This window comes from Harmonia axyridis, chromosome 6, assembly GCF_914767665.1.
Source record: "Harmonia axyridis chromosome 6, icHarAxyr1.1, whole genome shotgun sequence".
NCBI lineage: Eukaryota > Metazoa > Arthropoda > Insecta > Coleoptera > Coccinellidae > Harmonia > Harmonia axyridis.
In genome coordinates, this window is record NC_059506.1 from 5,428,490 (window position 1) to 5,451,117 (window position 22,628).

The 22,628-nt window shown below is 37.3% G+C and overlaps 2 protein-coding genes and 1 long non-coding RNA gene across 3 annotated transcripts; 1 reads left to right on the forward strand and 2 right to left on the reverse strand.

Moving 5' to 3' along the window:
* Positions 1–4,559: 4,559 nt before the first annotated feature.
* LOC123682467 lies at positions 4,560–7,676 on the reverse strand. The gene has a single exon (XM_045621079.1). The coding sequence runs from the start codon at positions 7,674–7,676 to the stop codon at positions 4,560–4,562; it is 3,117 nt and encodes a 1,038-aa protein (XP_045477035.1).
* A 135-nt stretch (positions 7,677–7,811) lies between these two features.
* On the reverse strand, positions 7,812–9,317 carry LOC123682468. Its single transcript, XM_045621081.1, has one exon. The coding sequence runs from the start codon at positions 9,315–9,317 to the stop codon at positions 7,812–7,814; it is 1,506 nt and encodes a 501-aa protein (XP_045477037.1).
* Positions 9,318–11,277: 1,960 nt separating this feature from the next.
* Positions 11,278–13,078, forward strand: LOC123683233. Its single transcript, XR_006747963.1, has 2 exons — positions 11,278–11,473; positions 12,537–13,078. It is a non-coding gene; the product is annotated as an uncharacterized LOC123683233 (long non-coding RNA).
* The last annotated feature ends 9,550 nt before the right edge of the window (positions 13,079–22,628 follow it).

Here is a 22,628-nt window from a genome sequence, read left to right on the forward strand (position 1 = left end):
GCAAAATGAGAACTTCGACTTTGGACACCTGCTGTGAAAAAAAATCCTTGAAACAAAACGAGCAAGTAACATCAAAAAATTGGGCATTTTAGACAGATTTAGAAATGGTACAATACACGAATCTTTTGTCCATAAAACTAGGTATTTTCATCATTTTACCGATGCCCTACTTAACTAAGTTGAAACTAGGAACCCCGCTATCAGGTAATTTTGCCGCTTGCTATGACATTACATTTGATACCGGGCTTTGTTATTATTTGTTAAAGTCACAATAGGGAAAAAGATGGATTAGGGGAAGCGAAAAAGGAATATTATTGAAAAAATAGGTAAATTAATTAAAAACAGACTTAACTTTCGATTATTTATTTAATTCTTAAATCTAACTTACAGTAAGTAAATGTTCAAACTGTTTCCCTCGGACTCTAATGCATAAATGACACCGTTTTATAAAATTACGATTCAATTTTCTTAAACTAATTTCCGATATGGCCCGGGCTGCGTCGAGTGAACGCGTATTCGACGCAAAATTCACTAAAAAACGTAATTTGGTAATAACTCGAAAACCATGCAACTTTTACTGGGGTCATGTTAGGCTGGTTAGGTCCCTCTTTAGCTGACCTACCTCCGGTGTCACTGTGACGTGCCACTTATGGGACACCCTGTATTTCTGAATTGTTTCTAATCCTCTAAGTGGCTCTGACAAGCTCCACCCCATCCAACTATTCCATAACTCATTTGTGATGCTACCAGAGCCTTGTAAAATATCTTTAAATATTTGATGTCGTTTATCAGATTGCGTAAGTGTTTAAACTTGGATAGCAATTCTCTTATTTTATTAGTTAAATTTTTGATGTTTGTCCCATTTCAGCTGCTGGTCTATTGTGACTCCTAGGTCACATCTATATTATTATATAGGTTCGATATATCGAAAAATCGATATTTTTTTCAGAAAATTTTCCATAAACAACGTCGATATTTTTAATTCCGATACTATCGATTGTCGATATTTTCAACCGATTCTATCGATATATTTAGGTATATCGATTTCAGAGTATCAAATTCGATATTTTTTCATATTTCGCCTTATGATTTCGACCTCACGAAACATATTATACTCTAGTTCCATTAGTCGAAAAACCTGATTTAGCGGACTATAAAATAAATATCGAATATTTTCGATATATAATTCAGTTTTTAAATTCTAAACATTGAAAATAAAAAATTATGACTCAATATTGCTGAGAGCTAAAGAAATAAATAAAAACAATAAAATAGGAATATTATTCAACGGCCGCTTTCGAATATCTTTCTGTGTTTTCAACTGGTTCTGGTTAGATAAATTAGAATTTTTGACTAATGCAACTAGATCATAATATGTTTCGTGTGGTCGAATTCATAATGCGAAATATTAAAAAATATTCAATTGGATGCTCTAAAATAAATATCGATATGTAGAATTGCAAAACTCTGAAATTCTGCTTAACGAAAATACTCCATAAAAATGGGAGCAAACTACTAAATATGTCGTTTTCAACTGAATCTACTCATCTGAATCTTATTATTCTCCTCTATGATAGAAAAACTTTATTGAATTCAACAGAATTTTCGCACACCAAAATATTACAGAGATATATCGATAAATATCGATATTTTTAGTCTCACATATTTCGATAGGCGAATCAACATAAGCGCTACGCCACCTGGTGACAATCAGAGTAACTAGAAATGTTGACATGGTTCCTGCCTCAAAAGTAATCAGTCCTATTCATTCCTCTGAGGTTCTTCCATTTTGCTTTGTTTTTGTATGATATTCTACAAATATTTATATATTTTTTAAATAATTTCAGTAGTTATGAGTCGTTTGAATCGCTATTGTTCAGTTCCTCAGTGTTCTTCTTGAGAAAAAAAGTTCAAATATCAAGTTCCACGCTTTCCCTCAAACTGGTAAAGTAAAGTGCTGATGGATCGACAAAAAGCTTGGCAACTGATATTCAAAATCGATAAACCAGTGACAAGAAATATATGAAAGTATGTTCCCTGCATTTTATCGATGATGATTATTTATATCGAGGTAAGCACTGATAGCACATGAAATTTTAGATTATATTTATGGGGATAATAATAATAATCGTTAACAGATTCCAGTTCTACACAGAAAAAATTTTTGAAAAAAACTGCTTGTCCTTCCAGAAATCTTCCTGTTGGATCTACTACCACAAAGGAAGAACCTAAATGTTCTAGTAGTAGATCTGAAAGATTGAAACAAAGAGAAACTTGTTGCTGAAGAATGCTCTTGTGAAGAAATCGAACCTGCTCTACAATCTACTTCCCAAGATGAAATCGAAGGTAGCACAAGGTCTATTACAGCTTCTTCAGGGTCAGCCTGATTATAATGGGCCTAAAACTTTTAAGGATTTCGAAGTGCAAGTGAATACTCCTAAAGTATCTTCTTTGTGTGACCTGATAACAACAGATAGTGCTCTAAAAAGTTTTACTGGTCTCAATAATATGAAACTATTAGATACAATAGTAAAAGCAGTACAATCTATTTACAGTGATTAAAAATCACATCGTTTAACAATCAAGCAGCGTATTGTTTTAGTTTTAACAAAATTGAAATGTGATCTTTCATATGTGACATTATCTGTTTTATTTGGCATTTCACAAGAATTGTGCCAAAGATACATTGTCTTTAAATCTAAGGTATCTTTACACAATATTGGAAAAATTCCTCAGAAATATTTGGACAGGTACTCTGAAATTCTATATATTTTTTTTCAGGGCACACTGACTTCTCTATAAAATCTTAATTATTTTATAATAGTCGTCTAATATGCCGAATATATTTTCAAAATAAATACATTTCATAAGTGAAATATTTCCAATTGAATTCTCATTATTTTTGATGATTCATTAGTCAAGCAATGATATAATTCGATAAATAGGTATCAATATGAGTAGTTCTAAGTAACCTAGTTATATAAATTTATTAATTGTCCGCAAAAGGGGTTTGCGGTCAATTTCAGATGAATTTTGCTACTAATATTGAACAACCAGAAAATTGTGAAATGTAACTTACCCCAACGGGCTGCAGAAGAAACCTAGGCGAATCACCGCTAATCTGGTTCCAAAAAGGAGGTTTCAAGGAAGGGAATTCAGGGGAATTTACCTCCCTTAAGTACCTATGGCTTCACCTGGTTGATGATAAATTCAGGGCACTTCACGAATAGTTGCCCAATATTATTTTGTTCACTAACACTAGTAGATGACGAAGCAGAAGATAGATGAAAATAAATCAAACTTAATTATGATTATTTATCAGAAGATTAATTGATTTGTCTCTTTTGAAACTTTTCTATTTAGCACGTACGATCGATATTGAAAATCTGTTCTGTTTCTCCGCTGACAGCCGATACGAAATCAGATTCTACCGGGGTCGTTCGAGAAGAAATACGACCGTAGTTCACGACTGAACATGCCGCCCGCCCTGAAGTGTCCCTTCAGTAAGATAACTGAACTGAAGAAGTGAACAGACGAAATAATTCAGGAGCAATCTACTGAGTTGGAAGAGGACACAATTTAACGACTGGTCGCCGAATTGTCCCAGACGCAGTGGCAACATCAGCAACGCGGGTTGTGGAATCAGTTCCCGGAAAAACAGATGATATACGACCGATAGACCACTTTAGAGGAGGAAGATTGTCATCCCGAATGACGACAACGGTACCTGGAAGGATAGAAGTAGATGGGTGTAACCATTTGTGACGTTGCTGCAAGGTGTGCAGGTACTCCGTACGCCAACGCTTCCAGAAGTCCTGCTGAAATCGTTGGACTAGTTGCCAGCGAGACAGACGGTTTACTGATACGGAACTCACATCGTTATCAGGAGGAGCGGTGAGGGAGCGAAAAACCAAAAAATGCCCTGGTGTGAGAGCTTCAAAATCAGAAGGATCAGACGAAGGGAGATACAGAGGACGAGAGTTGAGAATTGCCTCCACCTGAGTACAGACGGTGAGAAACTCCTCGTACGTGAGTTTTTGCTCGCCGATAACGCGAGTGAGATGATGCTTAGCAGATTTGACAGCAGCCTCCCAAAGGCCGCCAAAGTGAGGGCTGGAAGGAGGTATGAATCGCCAGTCAGTGCCAGAGGAAGAGGCGGCATCACACAGACTTTGTTGATGTTGTGGAGCAGCCAATAAGCGGCCAAGGTCACGAAGGTAATTATGCGCACCCACGAAGTTGGTCCCGTTATCCGAAAAGATAACAGAAGGATGACCTCGGCGTGCAACAAAGCGACGATAAGCAGCAATGAAAGCTGAAGTGGATAGCTCAGACGCTAACTCTAGGTGAACCGCTTTAGTAGTGAAACAGATGAAGACGACTAGATATGCTTTGGTGCTGACGGCTCCGCGCAGTCGCGCACTCGTCACGTAAAATGGACCGGCGTAGTCAACGCCAGTGGTAAGAAAAGCCATAGCAGAAGATAACCGCTCAGGCGGAAGATTGCCCATTGGCTGAATGAGAGGACGAGGTTTGCAGGAGAAGCATCGGTTACATTTTCATAGACGGTTACGAACTACGTTGCGGCCATCCAAGATCCAGAACCGTCGACGAATGAACGAATGCGTAGCTAAAGCACCGGCGTGAAGTAGACGATAATGGGCATCATCAATGATCAGATGCGTGAGATGATGATTTTTGGGTAGGAGAACAGGATGTTTGTGTTTATAAGGTAGTAAGGAGGCTGAAAGGCGACCACCGACACGTATAAGTTCATGATTGTCGAGAAAGAGATGGAGTTTCATGACAAGCCGATGACGAGAAGAAGGTTTTTTAAGTTCAGCTAGCTCCTCAGCGAAATGCAGAGACTGAACTAGACGTATCAAACAAATTTCAGCTTCTTGAAGCTCAATAGAGGAGAGGAAACCTGAGCGAGGGAAAGATGGACGACGGGCATTTACCATGAAACGTCGACAAAAGGCAGTTACGCGCTTGAGACGAAGATACGAAGAGAAACGTTCTATGAAGGTGGGTTCATTGGAAATGGCCGCTAACATTAAGGAGGAGATCGGCTTTGCTTCGTCGTCCACCTGTTCCGTTTGAGATGAATCGACAGAGGAAAGAGGCCACGAGGATGGGTCGAGAGACAACCAAGGAGGACCTCGCCACCACAATGGGTGGTGATGAATATCTGAGGGCATCAATCCTCGAGAGGCGCAATCAGCTGGATTGTCTTCAGATATCACATGCCTCCAGCAATTAGAAGGAATCAAATCCTGTATCTCAGCGACTCGATTGCCAACAAATGTCTTCCACCTGTGACTCTCACCACGGATCCACGACAAGGCAACGGAAGAATCGCAAAATGCAATATAGTCAGCACTCAGATTCTGTAAAACGCGGGTAGACAAATGATGCATGAGTTTTGCGAGAAGATGGGCACCGCAGAGTTCTAGACGAGGCAGGGACATTGCCTTACAAGGAGAAATTTTGCATTTGGCCGCTAGAAGAGACACGTGGAATCGACCGGACGATGTAGGAGTGCTTAGGTAAACGACTGCAGCATAGCCGGATTCAGAAGCATCACAGAAGCCGATGAAGAGATGAGCAGAAGAAGAAACGGCAGGGAGAAATCGTGGTATGTGAAGCTCTGTCAAAGTGGGAAGCTGAGATTGAAACTGCAACCACCGGTTTTGAATCTCATTCGAGAGAGGTTGATCCCATTCTAGATGAAGTAGACAGAGCTGACGAAAGAAGATTTTGGCATAGAAAGTGACTGGAGTTAGCCATCCCAAAGGATCGAAGATTCTAGCCATCTGACTCAGCACATTCCGTTTGGTGACTGTCGTTGAGTTTAAACGGACGGAATAAAAGAAGTGATCAGATGCAGGATTCCATCCAAGTCCCAGAATTTTGAGGCTTGGTTCACGGTCAAGAAGAAGGGGGTCAATAGAGGAGGATTCCCTACGATGATCAGATGGGATACCGTCCAGAAGAGGAAGATGATTAGTAGCCCATTTGCGTAGCTCAAAACCGCCCGCCATGAGCAGATCCTGAACTTGTTGACGTAACTCAAGACCTTCAGCCTCGGACGAACAACCTGTTAAGATGTCATCGACATAAATTTCATCTAGCAAAACCTGCCTAGCAGCAGGAAACTTGGGTCCGTCGTCCGAAGCTAGCTGTCGGAGGGTCCTAAGTGCCAAATAGGGAGCTGAAGAAACTCCATAAGTGACGGTGTTAAGGCGATAATATTGGAGAGGTTCCCGTTTAGAGAAACGCCAGACGATGCGTTGATAATCCCTCTGCTCAGGGCGTATCAGGATCTGTCGATACATCTGTCTAATATCAGCAGTAAAAACAAATTGATGTAGACGAAAACGAAGCAGAAGAGTGGAAATGTCCGCTTGCAACTTCGGGCCGGTAAGCAGAAGATCGTTGAGGGATTTCCCATTAGCAGATGCGCAAGAGGCGTTGAAGACAACTCGAATTTTAGTGGCAGGATCATCTGGACGGTGTACAGGATGATGAGGAATATAATAAGGTTCATATCGAGGATGGTCAAATGATTCAGGAACCAATTCCATGTGACCACTCGTGAGATAATCTCGCATAAACTCATGATAGGCGACACGAAGATCAGGGTTATTTTCCAGACGATGTTCTAACCGAAGAAACTGCCTAGTCGCCACATTGACAGAGGTACCCAGACGATAAGATGACAAGGGCAGACCGACAGTGTATCTGCCAGTGGAGTCACGAGTGACTTCAGCGCGATACAGAACTTCACACTCCTTCTCAGCAGGGGTCAAAGGAAGCACGTCAGGTACTTTATCGAGTTCCCAAAAACGCCGAACGATGTTGACAAGTTCCTGATCTGAATGAGGCGGGGAGCTCAGAGTATCCGTGATGACAGGAGAACTTATCACATCAGATGAAGGAGGACTTATCACCTGAGTTGATGAGATATGGGCAGAAGCATCAGAAGAATCAGTCTTGTCCGGAGGAACATGACAGGCGGCCTCTGATAGAAGGACTTTCGGCTGAGAAGGGGATGGAGAAAACACAGCAGATGATGACCCTGCTGAAAATGAAGGAAAAGTGTTTTGACTAGAGGCCTGATGATGAGAAGGTCGAATGCGACCATGAACAGTGGCCGGTGAAAAGGACACGTGTTTTGTCTTCCTTCGATGGCGAGCATACGGCCCATAAAGTACCCAACCTAAGGTGGTAGATAATGCACCTGGAAGCTCAGACGATGGGCACAACGTGCCAGGAAGAACTAGATGAGGAAGCACATCCGAGCCGATCAACATTCCGATGGCACGAGGAAGAAAAAAGAGTGGATCAGCCAGGCTGAGTTTCTGAAACTCAGGCCACCGGCCGTTGAATGCTTTGACAGGAAGGGGATCTATTTGGCTGTCAATAACGTAAGCTTTGATGATAAGATTGGGAGGATCCCCTTGGTGATAGAGAGTGACGTATGCGTACCCCTGAATGCGAAACTGATCCGCGTTACTCAAGGTGCGAAGTTGGATGGTTTCAGGGTGGATGAATAGACGAAGCTTGGAGGCCCACTCACGGGTGATGAGGGTGTGCTGGCAGCCGGAATCCAGGAGAGCACGGCCGAACACGACATTCCGCCGGTTATCAAGACGTATCCAAGCGGTAGGCATGAGATAGTCAGGATTATTGGTCTGACGCAAAGAAGACCGCGGAGATGAAGACAGATGATAAGAAGAGAACAGACGGAAAGACGAAGACAGATGTTTGTTTGACGGAGTAAGACAACCGCGAGATGACCAGTGCAGTCATTCGGAGCCACTTCCAGAGGAGTGGGAAGAATGAAGGGGTGGTGAAGCTGGCGAGGCTCGAGACGACACTGAACCTGCCGCCTCAGGGCTCCGGCGTGACATCATCGAGATCCCCGCTGATCGAGCCCTCATTGAGGTGCCCCGAGAGGTGACAGCACGGGTTGGCTCCTCTGATGAAACAGAGGGCGAAGAAGGACGTTCTGCCGTTGAAAGGGATTTCCTTCCAGCATAGGAAACGGAAGGGGATGCAGTGGCAGCAGATGCCGCGGCAGCAGATGCCAGATGGAGAATTGTATGGTGTCGTCCCCCGCATGTGTGACAGCTCTGACTCGAACTGCACTTAGCGGTGGCATGGAAAGACGACATGCAATTTCTACATAGCCGCCCTTCAGTCACGAAAGCTCGTCGCTGATTAACGTTCATGGCCTTGAACTCACGACACTGGCGAACAGAATGATTCGCCGAGCAAAACACACACGTGGAAGACGACGAAGGGCACGCACCAGCGTAAGCAGGGCGGCGAGGATGCACACCAGAGGATGAAGACACAGACGATGGGGAAACAGACGCTGAGCCTGCTGGAGATTGAGGTCTTAATGATCCCTTCGGCGCAATGGATGAGGTGACGGAAGTGCTTTCCAACACTCGCAACTGTCGATTGGTGAATTCGAGCAACTGAGCGAGAGTGGGAAAGTCATCAGAGGATAACTGTCCCTCAAACAAGTGGCGAGATGGTATATCGAGGTTGCGCAAAGCTAGTGAAAACAAGAGGAAGTCAGCCAGATCTGAAATGGGTAAGGCCTTGATGGCATGAATGGCATTCTGATGCGTCGTGACGAATTTCTTCAATTGTGGTAAGGAAGACACAGATGCGGGCCGTGAATCCAAGATCTGATTCACATAAAGATTCGCCAACCGACGAGGGTTTTGATACCGGGAGTGAAGGGCTTGATAGGCCAGAGGGTAATTCACCGAATTTAATTGAAATCCAGAGATGACAGATGCTGCTTCACCAGAGATGGCAGATGCCAAGAGGTGAAACTTCTGAACGGGCGCCAGGGAATTGTTCTGATGTACTAAGGCATCGAATAGAGCGATAAATCCGGGCCATTCCTCAACCTTGCCCTGAAAGCAAGGCAGGTCAACCCGCGGAATAGGAAGCTCAGCCGATGACAATGATGGCGCCTTAACAGACGTAGATGCGGTTAGACGACTATGGGCGGCACGTACATGTAGGCAAATTTCAAAAAATGCCTCGAATTTTGATGGTGATCCGATCTGACCAGGCTCCTCTAGCTGAGAATTGAGTTGGACAACTAACTCATCAGCCTCTCTGAAAGTTTTTTCCACTTTGACCAACTCAGTCAGACACATGTTGGCCACATCGACTTCTGTGGTCAAATCCTTTATTAATTTAAGAAGAGTAGATGCCGCAGCAAATGCATTCTCGCGCTTTATGACAGATGTTGCTAAAGAGGCCTTCAATTTATCCATTGACGGCATTTTAAATTGTCGAATGACCCCGGTATGTATATCGGTATAAATTAATTCCGAAAAATCTAAGAAGAACAGACGATGTGTTTATCGTTGAAGATAATGAACAGATGACGCGCGATAAGATAACCGTGTTATGAATTTTCAATAACTACCCAATTAATGAATGAAAATCAAATCACGAATTCAATCAGATGAACGGAAATGACAATTAGACTGAATTTAGGGGGTTTTAAGATATTTTCCCGGGTTTCGGCACCAATAATTGTCCGCAAAAGGGGTTTGCGGTCAATTTCAGATGAATTTTGCTACTAATATTGAACAACCAGAAAATTGTGAAATGTAACTTACCCCAACGGGCTGCAGAAGAAACCTAGGCGAATCACCGCTAATCTGGTTCCAAAAAGGAGGTTTCAAGGAAGGGAATTCAGGGGAATTTACCTCCCTTAAGTACCTATGGCTTCACCTGGTTGATGATAAATTCAGGGCACTTCACGAATAGTTGCCCAATATTATTTTGTTCACTAACACTAGTAGATGACGAAGCAGAAGATAGATGAAAATAAATCAAACTTAATTATGATTATTTATCAGAAGATTAATTGATTTGTCTCTTTTGAAACTTTTCTATTTAGCACGTACGATCGATATTGAAAATCTGTTCTGTTTCTCCGCTGACAGCCGATACGAAATCAGATTCTACCGGGGTCGTTCGAGAAGAAATACGACCGTAGTTCACGACTGAACATTTATTTTTAGAAACATTTTATGTAAATTCAGTTATCTCCTAATAAATGAATAAAAATGGATATGCGACTTTCTGTAGTATTCTTAAAAATATTCAATACATTAGCATTGGTAATATTTTGTTGAGACTGTATAATTGAAGGGTAACGTGAAAAGATCAATTCGAATAATTAAAAAAACTTTTCAACTAGAGTTTATTAGTCATGCAAATAACATGTAACATTTTTATTATGTGACCAGCATTTAAAACTTCTTCACCTTCATAAACACTTCTAGAAGTGTTTGTGTCTTTAAGATATCCCAACCCAAGTATTCTACAAAACTCAGTCTTGCCATTTGGACCTAAAAAAAGGTACTATTAGAATCCTGTAGTATAATAATGTTGAATGAACCGTTCACATATTATATGCACACGATTGTTATTCCTCATTTTTCGAAGTCTTCCATCCTTGCATAACTTTCAATATCACTAGACTGAACTGAAACAAAAGATAATATCTACCGGCTTTACCTAAAATGAAAATATTATATACACAGTAACACACATGTTCACTATAGAAGACCGAAAAGTTTTTATATTTATTGTAAAATCAAATTTTAATAACGTAAATATACACACAACTAATACAACAAAACACTCCAATGTCAACATTTATAGTTCTACGTCTGCTCACCTTGGCGCTACATTCTTATTTTCAGATGCCTATCGAAACCATACGGTGGTAACACTTCGAGGTCCATTTGTCGGACGCGCGCATCCTCGTAGCGCAGCTCAGAGAAATTGACCATATTCACCGTCGCCATATTGTTATGCGACAATACCAACTACCCAGTGTTCCCAACGAAGAAATATTGAGTTTACTAGAAAAATTCCACAATATAAAGTTTCTAAGTGAAGTTTATGTGTACCTTTTCTGGCTGCTACGTCAGATAGGCTTGTTTGGGACAATATTTTGCAAAAATTTCACCTTTTAGAAATAAAAACATTAGTGAAAGGTGGTTTTCTGAACAAATTAATTGTGGCAGAGTGTATAAATGAAGGCTTCGCTTCATTTTTGGAAATAGTCAGTGGAAGAATATTCTCTATGGCTGATAGTATTTTTGATATTAGCGGTATTTTTCTAGTAAACTCAAAATTTCTCCGTTGGGAACACTGGGTAGTTGGTATTGTCGCAAAACAATATGGCGACGGTGAATATGGTCAATTGAACCAGATCAAGTGAATGTACTCATTTGACATATAACCTTGTTCTGTTAATCTGTTTACAAGTAAACATTCGTTTTTTAATTGTAAATTTATAAGATTTCAATTACTTATTGATTTATTCAAAATGATAAATCACTTCGTTTAATTGTCGAAACATCGGATATATTTCAAAACTTAGTTTTTTCCAAATACCGGCTGATGTTGAGTGATGGTGAGTAACATTATTCTACAAAGTTTTTTATTTATTTATTATTAATTATGAATAGAATATTATCTCGAATATAAATTTCATATTGTCCTTACAAAGAATTTCATAATTATCATAGTTATCATCATTAAAAATGCATAAGTCATTATCTTATCATTCATCGAAGTCGATTAGTCGTCTAACAATATAAAATAACAATTTCAGCTAAAACGTTTTATGTATATCAGGATTGTATTATGAAAAAATATCTTGATTTGATTTTAAGCGAAAAATAATAAAACGATTACCAACAATTGAAGTATTTCGAATATAGGTAATCATCTACAGGGTGGCCACTTTTTCAATGGGATTGTATTGGTAACTTTTAAACCATAAGAGTTAGAAGGTCGGTCAAATGGAGAAAAGTTGCATGCATAGAAGCATCATCAAGCAGTTCAAACAAATCGAGATTTTCAGGGCCGGTTATTGAGATATCATAAAAAAAGTAAATTCTGTCATTTTGATTTTTCTTTTTTTCCCACTTTATTTCAAATATTATCAAAAAATGTTACAGGAATTTTTTATTCGACAGTAAATTGTTCTCAATTTGACGTAATCAGATTTCGAATCCAACGTTTCATGCTCTCTGGGCCACCCTCAACCTTTTTTTCAATACGGTCCTGTATATTTTATGACACTTTTCGAAATAACTTTTAACGCTGAATTCAACGATATATCATACAATGTCATTCAAAGTTGATTTTCAGGTGATTTTGACCCCTTTAGTTTAATTAACAACATGCAAAACATTTCGATGAGAAAATCAACTTACTCATCTTGAACTAAATGGAACATATCAGAATCAAATCTGACCGACCTTCTAATTCTTATGGTTTAAAAGTTACCAATACAATCCCACTGAAAAAGTGGCCACCCTGTATAAAGTAAACTCGATTTTATTTTATTGGTTTATGTGATTTGTTTGATCTTGGATGCAACATGTTCGACATTCCTGGTTGAAATGTTTTTAAAAAGAATTTCTTCTACCTAATGATTGTTATAACAACTTGATGATATTTTTTTTCAGAATGGATACAAGGAACTTTGAAATGTGCAGCATTTGTTGTCAAGTAATTGATGAAGCAGATGTGTTTGTTGCGAAATGCTTCCATCAGTTTCATAAAAAATGTTTGAGCACGGAGTCGGTCAATATATCACGATGCCCACAATACTCGGAAGAAATTGGTACAAATATGGTGGAGGGAGACTGCACAATTTGCTTAGAGCCATTAAAAAACGGAATATACATAACCAACTGCAGACACTCCTTCCACCATCAATGTATTTTTAAATGGGGACTCAAAATGAAAGTTGTCCTTATTGCCTGACCCCTGTACTGAAGGAAGATATTTGTAGGGTATCAAAACAAGACGATATATTAAAAATTATTGAAAAAAGGTGATAAAACGCGATGTTCGACTCCGATTGCTCTGATGATGTACCAGACGAATATTGGAATGATATTGGTACATATTGGTCGATGTTTATAACTTCCTGAAATACATATAGGTATAAGATATTGTACATAGTAGTATTGAATATTTTTGATTAATAAATAATTTAAGATTTTATCCATTTCATTGATTACAAATCCTTACCCCCATATCGTAAATTAAGGTTCAGATCGAATAGAAATGAAGTATTTATTTGTGAAATGATGATTCGAATACTTCTAAAATTTTTTTGTAAATCGTACATCTCGAATTTTTACTCGTGCTGATAAATGCAATACTACAGTTTCTTTATCCAAACAATTCATTCCTAGAATCCAATAATTTTCAAATTATCGACTATAACCTCACATCAAAATTTAAGAAACAAATAAAATCTGCTGTAAACTCTGATTCGTCCCTTTTTCAGAATATTCCGAAGAATAACCTAATCCTTCCGAATCCTAAATAACTAAAAATGTATTCCTTAATCATATCAAGTAAAAATATTCATTCTATAATACCCATAGTTTCATTTCTAACTGCTCCTTCAGCAAAACTGTCCAAAGGAATGATTAAAATCATACAAAATTTCGCTGAATTTAAACCGAAATATTCAATTAAAAATTCAATGCATCTTATCGAAAACAAAAAATATTAGATTACCAAATAATGCCATATTGATCTTGTGCTGTTTCACAGGTACACCAAGACATTTGAATGAATTTCTCAATTTCATCAACAACCTGCATTCTTCAATTACGTTCACACTGGAAGTGGAAATCAAAAAAATTAATTTTCCCGATTTGATAATTTACCACAAACCAACCCATAATGATGTCATCATACATACCAAATTAAATCATCCCTTTGAACAAAAATTATCAACATTCAATAGTATGATCCATAGATTACTTAACTTTCTCTTAAATCAGGAAAATTATAATGTGGAACTCAATATAATTAAACAAATTGCTGTAAAAAATAATTATGATGATTACAATTGATTGAAAAGTTGTTGATGGATGATAACAAGAAAACAGCAATAAAAATGATATACCCACATATTAAAGAAAATTTCATGTATATTTCCATGAATTATACCAAAGGTATTTCTGAGAAAATTGCACATTTCTTGAAAGTAAATTTAATTTAAGAACTTCATTTAGAGCAAAGTCAAATCTCGGTAAATTTATCGAAAATAACAAATATGAAAGATGATAAATCAGGAGTGTATGAGCACATTTCGAACTCGAAGTTACCGCACAGTTGAATAGAACTTATCCCCACGGGTGGATTGGAAGAGAAGGTGAAACTTTGTGGCCCCCTCGTTCACCTGACCTAAATCCTATTGACTTTTATTATTAGGGCTGCCTAAAAGACAAAGTATACGCAACACCCATACGTGATGAAGCTGAATTGAGAGAACGCATCCTCAATTCGGCTTCTTCACGTATGGGTGTTGCGTATACTTTGTCTTTTAGGCAGCCCCAATACTAAAAGTCCAGAGGATTTAGGTCTTCATGTACCCATCCTTGATACAGGCAGACTCGTCGCTCCAAATGATCTTATTAAAAAAATCTGTATCTGCATGATGCTTTCCAAAATTTGCCGGCAAAATTGAATTTCGTTGAGGTGAATAATTATACGAGTAATATTTTCGCACGTAAAAAATTGCCATTGTTCACTAAGTAATGCAACATCGAAGATTTCTTTACAGAATTGACAAACTTGATTTTGTCAGAAACGTACCCATTTGGATAAAAACAGTCATATCTTTTTTCTTTGAATAACAAATGACTTGTGTGATACCTCTTTAAAATCACTATAAAATATAAAATTTATTGGTGTAATGTGCAGCAGTAGCTCGGTACATTTTTTTTCCACTACGATGGGCTAAACTTCATGAACAAAATAATCCACTACCAAAATTTCCAATAAAAATATTTCTCATAGCCCCCCTTTAAAATTTTCGGAGGATGTTTTCAATGTAAACGTTAAAATCATTCTTCAGCAATATTTTACTGAAAAAATTAACCAGAAAGATGTAAAATTGTACCAACCGTAAGGGCAAAACTATTGAAAGGGGCAAAAATTCATTATTTAAAAAAAAAAATATCTCGAAAACGGTAAGACTTTTATAATGGGAATTTTGTCATAGCAGGTGGGTTATCCTTTGATCTTTATTGTCCTTCGGTTTGACGTGGTCTTTACGGGACACCCTGTATATAAAGGACAAACAGGCAGATCTTTTGGAATCAGAATTAATGAACATCTGAAAAGTTTCCTTAACAGTAAGAATAATTCTACATATTCCAATCACTTGTTAGAATTGTGACATAGGTTTTACCATAATTTCGAAATTTTACATATTGAAAATAAAAAATTATGGCTTAACCTTCTTAGAGGCGTGAAAAATAAACCGATACAATAGTGTTGGAATATTGTTAAACGATCAAGTGGACGGTAACAACGGTAACGCTTTTGAATATCTTTCTCTAAAAATGTATTGCGGGAATATCCAATATGCATTGTCAATACCTTGTACCTTGTACCTAACTCACTTACCCTATATTTAGCTATATAACGGATAAGTTCACTTAAAAATGTTAAGATACAATATTAATTTGAATGAAAGTAAAAGACAAAAAAGACCTATAAGCCTATTATCGGCAATTTGTAAAATGATAGAGAGCGTTCAACGATTCATTAACTGGTATACGACTAACGAAAAATATTAAAGAACAAATGAGCCTCTCTACAGATACCGGTGCAATTTTCTTGGATATAGAAAAGGCATTTGATAAAATGTTGCATCGGGGTCTGATATACAAAATGAAGTAATTGAAATTTCCAATCAAACTTACGAGATTGATACAATCGTACCTGGCAAATAGAAAATTTAGGGTGAATATCGATAGTACCAGGTCGACGATCAGAGAAATAGAAGTCGGAGTTCCCCAAGGATCGGTGATAGGACCGCTGCTGTTCAACTTATACATGGCAGACTTAACAAAAATTAATAGATGCAAGATAGCCCAGTTTGCAGATGACACTGCCATATACTATCACAGTAGAATGCGGAAAACAATTACTAGGCAGTTACAGATAGACCTAGATAAACTGATGGAATACTTCTAGAAATGGAGATTCAAAATGAATACATCGAAAACAGTTGCAATCTAAAGAAAGAGAAAGCAGGAAACGTAAAAATAGAAAACCAGATGATAGAATGGAAAAAGGAAGCAAAATATCTGGGAGTAATACTGGATGAAAGAATGAATTTTAACAAACAGATAGAAGAAAACAGATTAAAGGCAAGGCAACTGCAATTGCTTTTCAACACTAAAAGTAAACTTTCTTTAGAAAAAAAGCTGAAGATAATAAAATATCAAGTGCTAATATCAAGCATTACATATGTAGGAGTTACCTGTTACAATACGAAAGACAATAATAAGGATCAGTTGCGAAGTATGCTAAATTCAGTAATCAGAACCGCGGTTGGCGCTCTATGGTATATAACCAACCAACAAATCAGAAAACAACTGAAAATTTTGAATATAGTCAACAAACAAAAAGAAAGAAGATAGTAGAGATGCCGAAAGAGCACGAAAATAAGGAATTAAGAAAGATACAACAAATAAAAATAAGAATGATACATGAGAAGAAATACCTCTTTCAAAGAACTAAATATAAAAAAATTGACATGAAGCCTACTTCGGGAGACTTTCCCCCCTAGAGAAAAGTCTCCCGATCAGACAACAGTAGAAAATAGGATAAACTGAATTAGAGGCGTAGGGAATGTAAATTCCGGACCTCAAACATAAAAAAAGACCTGGGTAAAAATGTTAGGTATTCAAAAATGTAAAATATCTGAAAAAGCTACGGTCCAGCAAAACAAGTGTTATATTAAATAAGTGGAAATAGAATAGCTGTCATTTAAATTCTATTCAAATCTCCATCAATAGAAGACCGAATTAATCCACTATTTTTCATTCTTGGTGTTAGATTAACACATTAAAAACCTATTCCCAGAACACTTCTAATATCACCGAATTTATATTTCAGTAGGGCAGAAAAACTCTTCTCATTCCAAGTTCCATGTTTCATCTACTTTTTCTCAGAGTTTATATTTCTGTTCGGAAATTAATTAGCAGTCTGAACACGTTAGCAGCGGTATTCAGAAGTCGGCGAATGTCAGAAACATCATGAATATCCAGTTGATTTGAAATAGGATAACCATTCGCATAACATTCAATTAGTGCTAGGAGATTAATTCCTCATCGGTGTCCATATACATAATAACATAACACATAAAATAGTTATTTATAATACAAGTGCCGAAGGCATTGATATTCTTCCACGAGTTCAAAATTCAAATGAATGAGCCTTCTGTACGAGTATTATACATTATTTTCTCTAATTCATTGCATTTTTATTGAAATTAATGAAATATTTCCATGAATATCATTTAGTGATTTTTGCATTGAAAAATGTTGGTTGGCAGAACTGATTTCTTTAAGGCAAATTGATGAATTGACAGATAAAGCCGTGGCGGAAAGTTCGGAGTACCAACATATAATAATGAAATATAACCATGAAAACTCTGCGTTTCTGATATATTCTCGCACGATTTTGTTCTACAAGATGTGGAAGAATGAACGGAATAACCACAGAATTAGAGAGAAATTATTCCCTGAACACTCCTAATATCACCGAATTTATAAAGGGTGTTTTTTTTGAGCTATAGAACTTTAAATTGGAATAAAAAAACGATGGATTATTCGATTGACATGAATTTTATTTATTCGCAAGATAATCTTGTGACATTACATGATTTCTGGCATATGACCGCCATGGCTGGCTAGGATGTAGTCCAATCTGGACGTCCAATTTTCGATGACTTTTTCCAACATTTGTGGTCGTATATCGGCAATAACACGGCGAATGTTGTCTTCCAAATGGTCAAGGGTTTGTGGCTTATCCGCATAGACCAATTACTTTACATAGCCCCACAGAAAGTAGTCTAGCGGTGTTAGATCACAAGATCTTGGAGGCCAATTCACAGGTCCAAAATGTGAAATTAGGCGGCACCAAACGTGTCTTTCAATAAATCGATTGTGGCACGAGCTGTGTGACATGATGCGCCGTCTTGTTGAAACCACAGCTCCTGGACATCATGGTTGTTCAATTCAAGAATGAAGAAGTTAGTAATCATGGCTCTATACCGATCACCTTTGACTGTAACGTTCTGGCCATCATCGTTTTTGAAGAAGTACGGACCAATGATTCCACCAGCCCATAAAGCGCACAAACAGTCAGTTTTTTTGGATGTAACGGTGTTTCGACATATACTTGAGAATTAGCTTCACTCCAAATGCGACAGTTTTGTTTGTTGACGTAGCCATTCAACCAGAAGTAGGTACGCTTCATCGCTGAACAAAAATCGAATTAATCGAATTAACTGCTCTGATGGACGATTTTGTCGACGATAAAATGGACGTAGTGCGCGATACGTATTCCGCACAAAACCATTATTTTCGAAATAAAATTGCACCATTTGTAAGCGTTGTTCAGGCGTGAGTCTATTCATGATGAATTGCCAAACCAAACTGAGAATAAATCTTTTGACAGCTGTTAAATCGGTTGCCATCTTGAACATTAATGCCAACTTAAAGTTATATACCTCGAAAAAAACACCCTTTATTTCAGTAGGACAGAAAAACTCTTCTCATTCCAAGTTCCATGTTTCATATCCTTTTCCTCAAAGTTTATATTTCTGTTTGGAAATTAATTAGCAGTCTGAACACGTTAGCAGCGGTATTCAGAAGTCGGCGAATGTCAGAAACATCATGAATATCCAGTTGATTTGGAATAGGATAACCATTCGCATAACATTCAATTAGTGCTGGGAGATTAATTCCTCATCGGTGTCCATATACATAACACGTATAGCCCAGCACGGGATACGTACGGGAGAATAGAGAAACCGGGCATCTAATTGAGTTTTCGCTGAAAGCCCTATTTTAGTAAACTCCAGAAATTTCCAACTGTGCTATCATTTCAAATTGTTTTATCATATTAGGGACCACGTTAGAATATTTATGAGGGTCAAGGTGGCCAGGGTTAATTGAAAGGATGAAACACGGAGGGTCCCAGCGTGGTTGCGGTCGACCAACTTTTCCATGGAGCTTGGAGATACATGAAGATTAATTCATTAATCAGGGGTCTTGGCGAGGAGGAATTTTCGCGACATTTATGACTTCTGATTCGTCACTCGGATAGGAACTCTCTGGTTTTGCTGGTGTTCATCTCAATTATTGAAGTTCTCATTCCGTAGTTACGTGTTGCAGTGATGTTTAATTGAACTTCATTCAGACATTTCCGATGGAGTAGGAGATCATTCTGGGGCCATTCCATGAATAGCTTAGTTTCCTAACTAATTTTGTGTTCGAAACGACAAGTAGCAGTAAATAGTTTAAACAAGATTCAAAATGAAGTCACGTAGAATCCTGTTAACAATGTGATGATTCAGAACAGCCGCCAGACTTTTTGGCGCCCCGGCAAAATAAAATTTCGGCGCCCTTCTTTATAGGCAATACTCAACAAAAAACCTATTTTTGGATACTGTAAGAATATTGTAGGTTTGGTTTTGTATGACCAAAGAAGTGAAAACTATCACGTATCACGCACTCACTAGACGTCTGATCAATTCCCTATTTCTTATTAACGTACCTAACTAGAATGCTCATTTCTAAAGATGAGTAAATTATGTAAGTTGATCCGGCCGTTTTGAATATTGTTTCCAACACCAACAATCCTCGTTGCGTCAATGGTTCCCTGAGGGTTAGCATCATTGAGAACTAAGGTATCTACTTAGTCAGATTACTCAGATCCTTGCTTATTTTCACACCGAAGAATTATCAAAAAACATTAATTTAAGCAGAAAATATCTCAATCATGTACCACTTTTGATGTAAGATAAGGTATATGTCTTTGTCTTAAAACTATATTTAATTGGACGTTTCGGAGACATTCTCCTTCTTCAGTAAAAATGACCAATTTGAGAGTTTATAATATGAAACAAATTAATTAAAATTGAAGGCTCAATTTTAATTGGTGAACGTTTACAGATAGTTCTTATTATATCCACTTCTTGAAAATAATACAATAAATTTCCTTTCCCAATTATTTGTTATAGTATTACAGTTTGAATTTGAATTATATTATGAAATCATTACAATACCTTTTTTCGAGACTTGAAAATCGCATAATCATTAGTTATATCATAGTACGGAATCTTATATTTTACAAAGTGTTTAGAAATTGTTCATGCATAGATCTTGAAATATTGAGTATTTGGCTCTGTATAGGACGACATATATTTCGATTTTTGTTGAATATTTGAATTTTTCTCCAATTTTCGAAATTCTTACTTTATGTAAGTATAATAATATATAATAAATAAGCTGAATCTGCCGCCTCTTAGAATTTGCTGCCCTAGGCTTCAGTTGATGTTGAATCCGCCACTGTTACAGAATGATTACGAAGTCAATGAGAGAACTTACCTTCAATTTGAATCCCTGAAATTCAAAGACACAAAAAATATTGAATAATTCAACTCTGAATACACTCTCAACGTGGTTTCGCGTATTTGTTTCTCTCGAATAGGAAATAAACTGAAAAGGTTCTGCAATATTAATCCCCTTCTCGGAAAAGAATATCATGATTGGAGAATGGATAATTATTTTGCATTTTTGAAATATCAAAGAAGCCGCCTTAAGAAAATCCCTCATTCTAAAGAAGCCTACCAATAAAGCAATCATCTGGTGAAGTTTAGTGAGATAACAAATAATGCCGACAAGCTTTATAATCGTAAAACACATGTGTAAATAGGGGAGCTCAGGGAGCGTAACGCCGACTGGAAATTAATGTTATTTTGAATATAATTGAGGAATCTTTCTCTATATTTCTCGTCCAATTAACTGCTATTGTTTTTAATTTTTATAACTAGTTGAGAGCGCCTATTCAAATGATATTTTAACTAAGAAAAAAATTTTGTGACTTTGCGCCCCTAGAATTTGGCGCCCCGGCGAAATGTCCGGTATGCCGGTCCTGGCGGCGGCCCTGCAACTGTCAAGATACAATACAAAAGTCACTAGGATGTATAATCTTAATTTTTTTTTCGAGTGAAATTTCTTTTTCGCTGTAGACATGTAAAAAAATTTTTGTTCGATTTTTGAAAGAATTTTTTCACAGAAATTCCTAGAACAATGAGTTAATTCAGAAAATGAAATTCAATTTGATCACCGAGGAAAAGAATGTCAAACGTTGCAGGTTTTCCGCCATTTTGATTTTTTTTTCAATGTTGTTTACTTTTTCTGAATTGAGCACTCAAAAATCCTCTGATTTGACCAAAAATCGTTACTTCAAAGGTTATACGTAACTGACCACACTCAATAGAATATTGGTGAGAAATGACGTTGTACTCGTTGTAAACGAGGTATACAGGGTGGCCACTTTTTCAATGGGATTGTATTGGTAACTTGTAAACCATAAGAGTTAGAAGGTCGGTCAAATGGAGAAAAAGTTGCATGCATAGAAGCATTATCAAGCAGTTCAAACAAATCGAGATTATCAGGGCCGGTTATTGAGATATCATAAAAAAAGTAAATTCTGTCATTTTGATTTTTCTTTTTTTTCCACTTTATTTCAAATATTATCAAAAAATGTTACAGGAATTTTTTATTCGACAGTAAATTGTTCTCAATTTGACGTAATCAGATTTCGTATCCAACGTTTCGTGCTCTCTGGGCCACCCTCAACCTCATTTTTTTCAATACGGAGCAGCATATTTTATGAAACTTTTCGAAATAACTTTTAACGCTGAATTCAACGATATATCATACAATGTCATTCAAAGTTGATTTTCAAGTGATTTTGACCCTAATCCAAATTTCTTGGGGTCGGATCTGTATTACATTTTGGTACCTTTAGTTTAATTAACAACAAGCAATACATTTCGATGAGAAAATCAACTTACTCATCTTGAACTAAATGAAACATATCAGAATCAAATCAAGAAACAAGTAATAATTATTTACATATTTCAATTCATAATAATTAAACGAATTATCATTTAATGAAAGAAAAATCGAATGATTATTCGAAAGTAAATGAAAATGAATGAAGTAAGTGTTCGAAATATCCACCATTTTGTAAAATGCACTTAACGGTTCTGGAATCCATACTTCTTATACATTTGCTTATTTCGTCTTCTTGAATACCTTCCAATACATTCTCAATCTTCTCGCGAGAAATCACTATTGTTGGATTTGTCATTTGTTCCAGAATCGAACTTTATTTTGATATCATTACAATATAAGTTTTGAAGGCTTGGTATTCAAATTTAAAATCATTGTATTCGCGTCTCTTGACTATTTTATTAACAGCAGTTTTTGATAAATTGCATTCATCACAAATCCGACCCAAAGAAATTTGGATAAGGGTCAAAATCACCTGAAAATCAACTTTGAATGACATTGTATGATATATCGTTGAATTCAGCGTTAAAAGTTATTTCGAAAAGTGTCATAAAATATACAGGTCCGTATTGAAAAAAATGAGGTTGAGGGTGGCTCAGAGAGCACGAAACGTTGGATACGAAATCTGATTACGTCGAATTGAGA

Bases quoted from the DNA above. Each gene is read 5' to 3' on its own strand.
- LOC123682468 (XM_045621081.1), bottom strand. From the start codon at position 9,317: ATGCCGTCAATGGATAAATTGAAGGCCTCTTTAGCAACATCTGTCATA.
- LOC123682467 (XM_045621079.1), bottom strand. From the start codon at position 7,676: ATGCCTACCGCTTGGATACGTCTTGATAACCGGCGGAATGTCGTGTTC.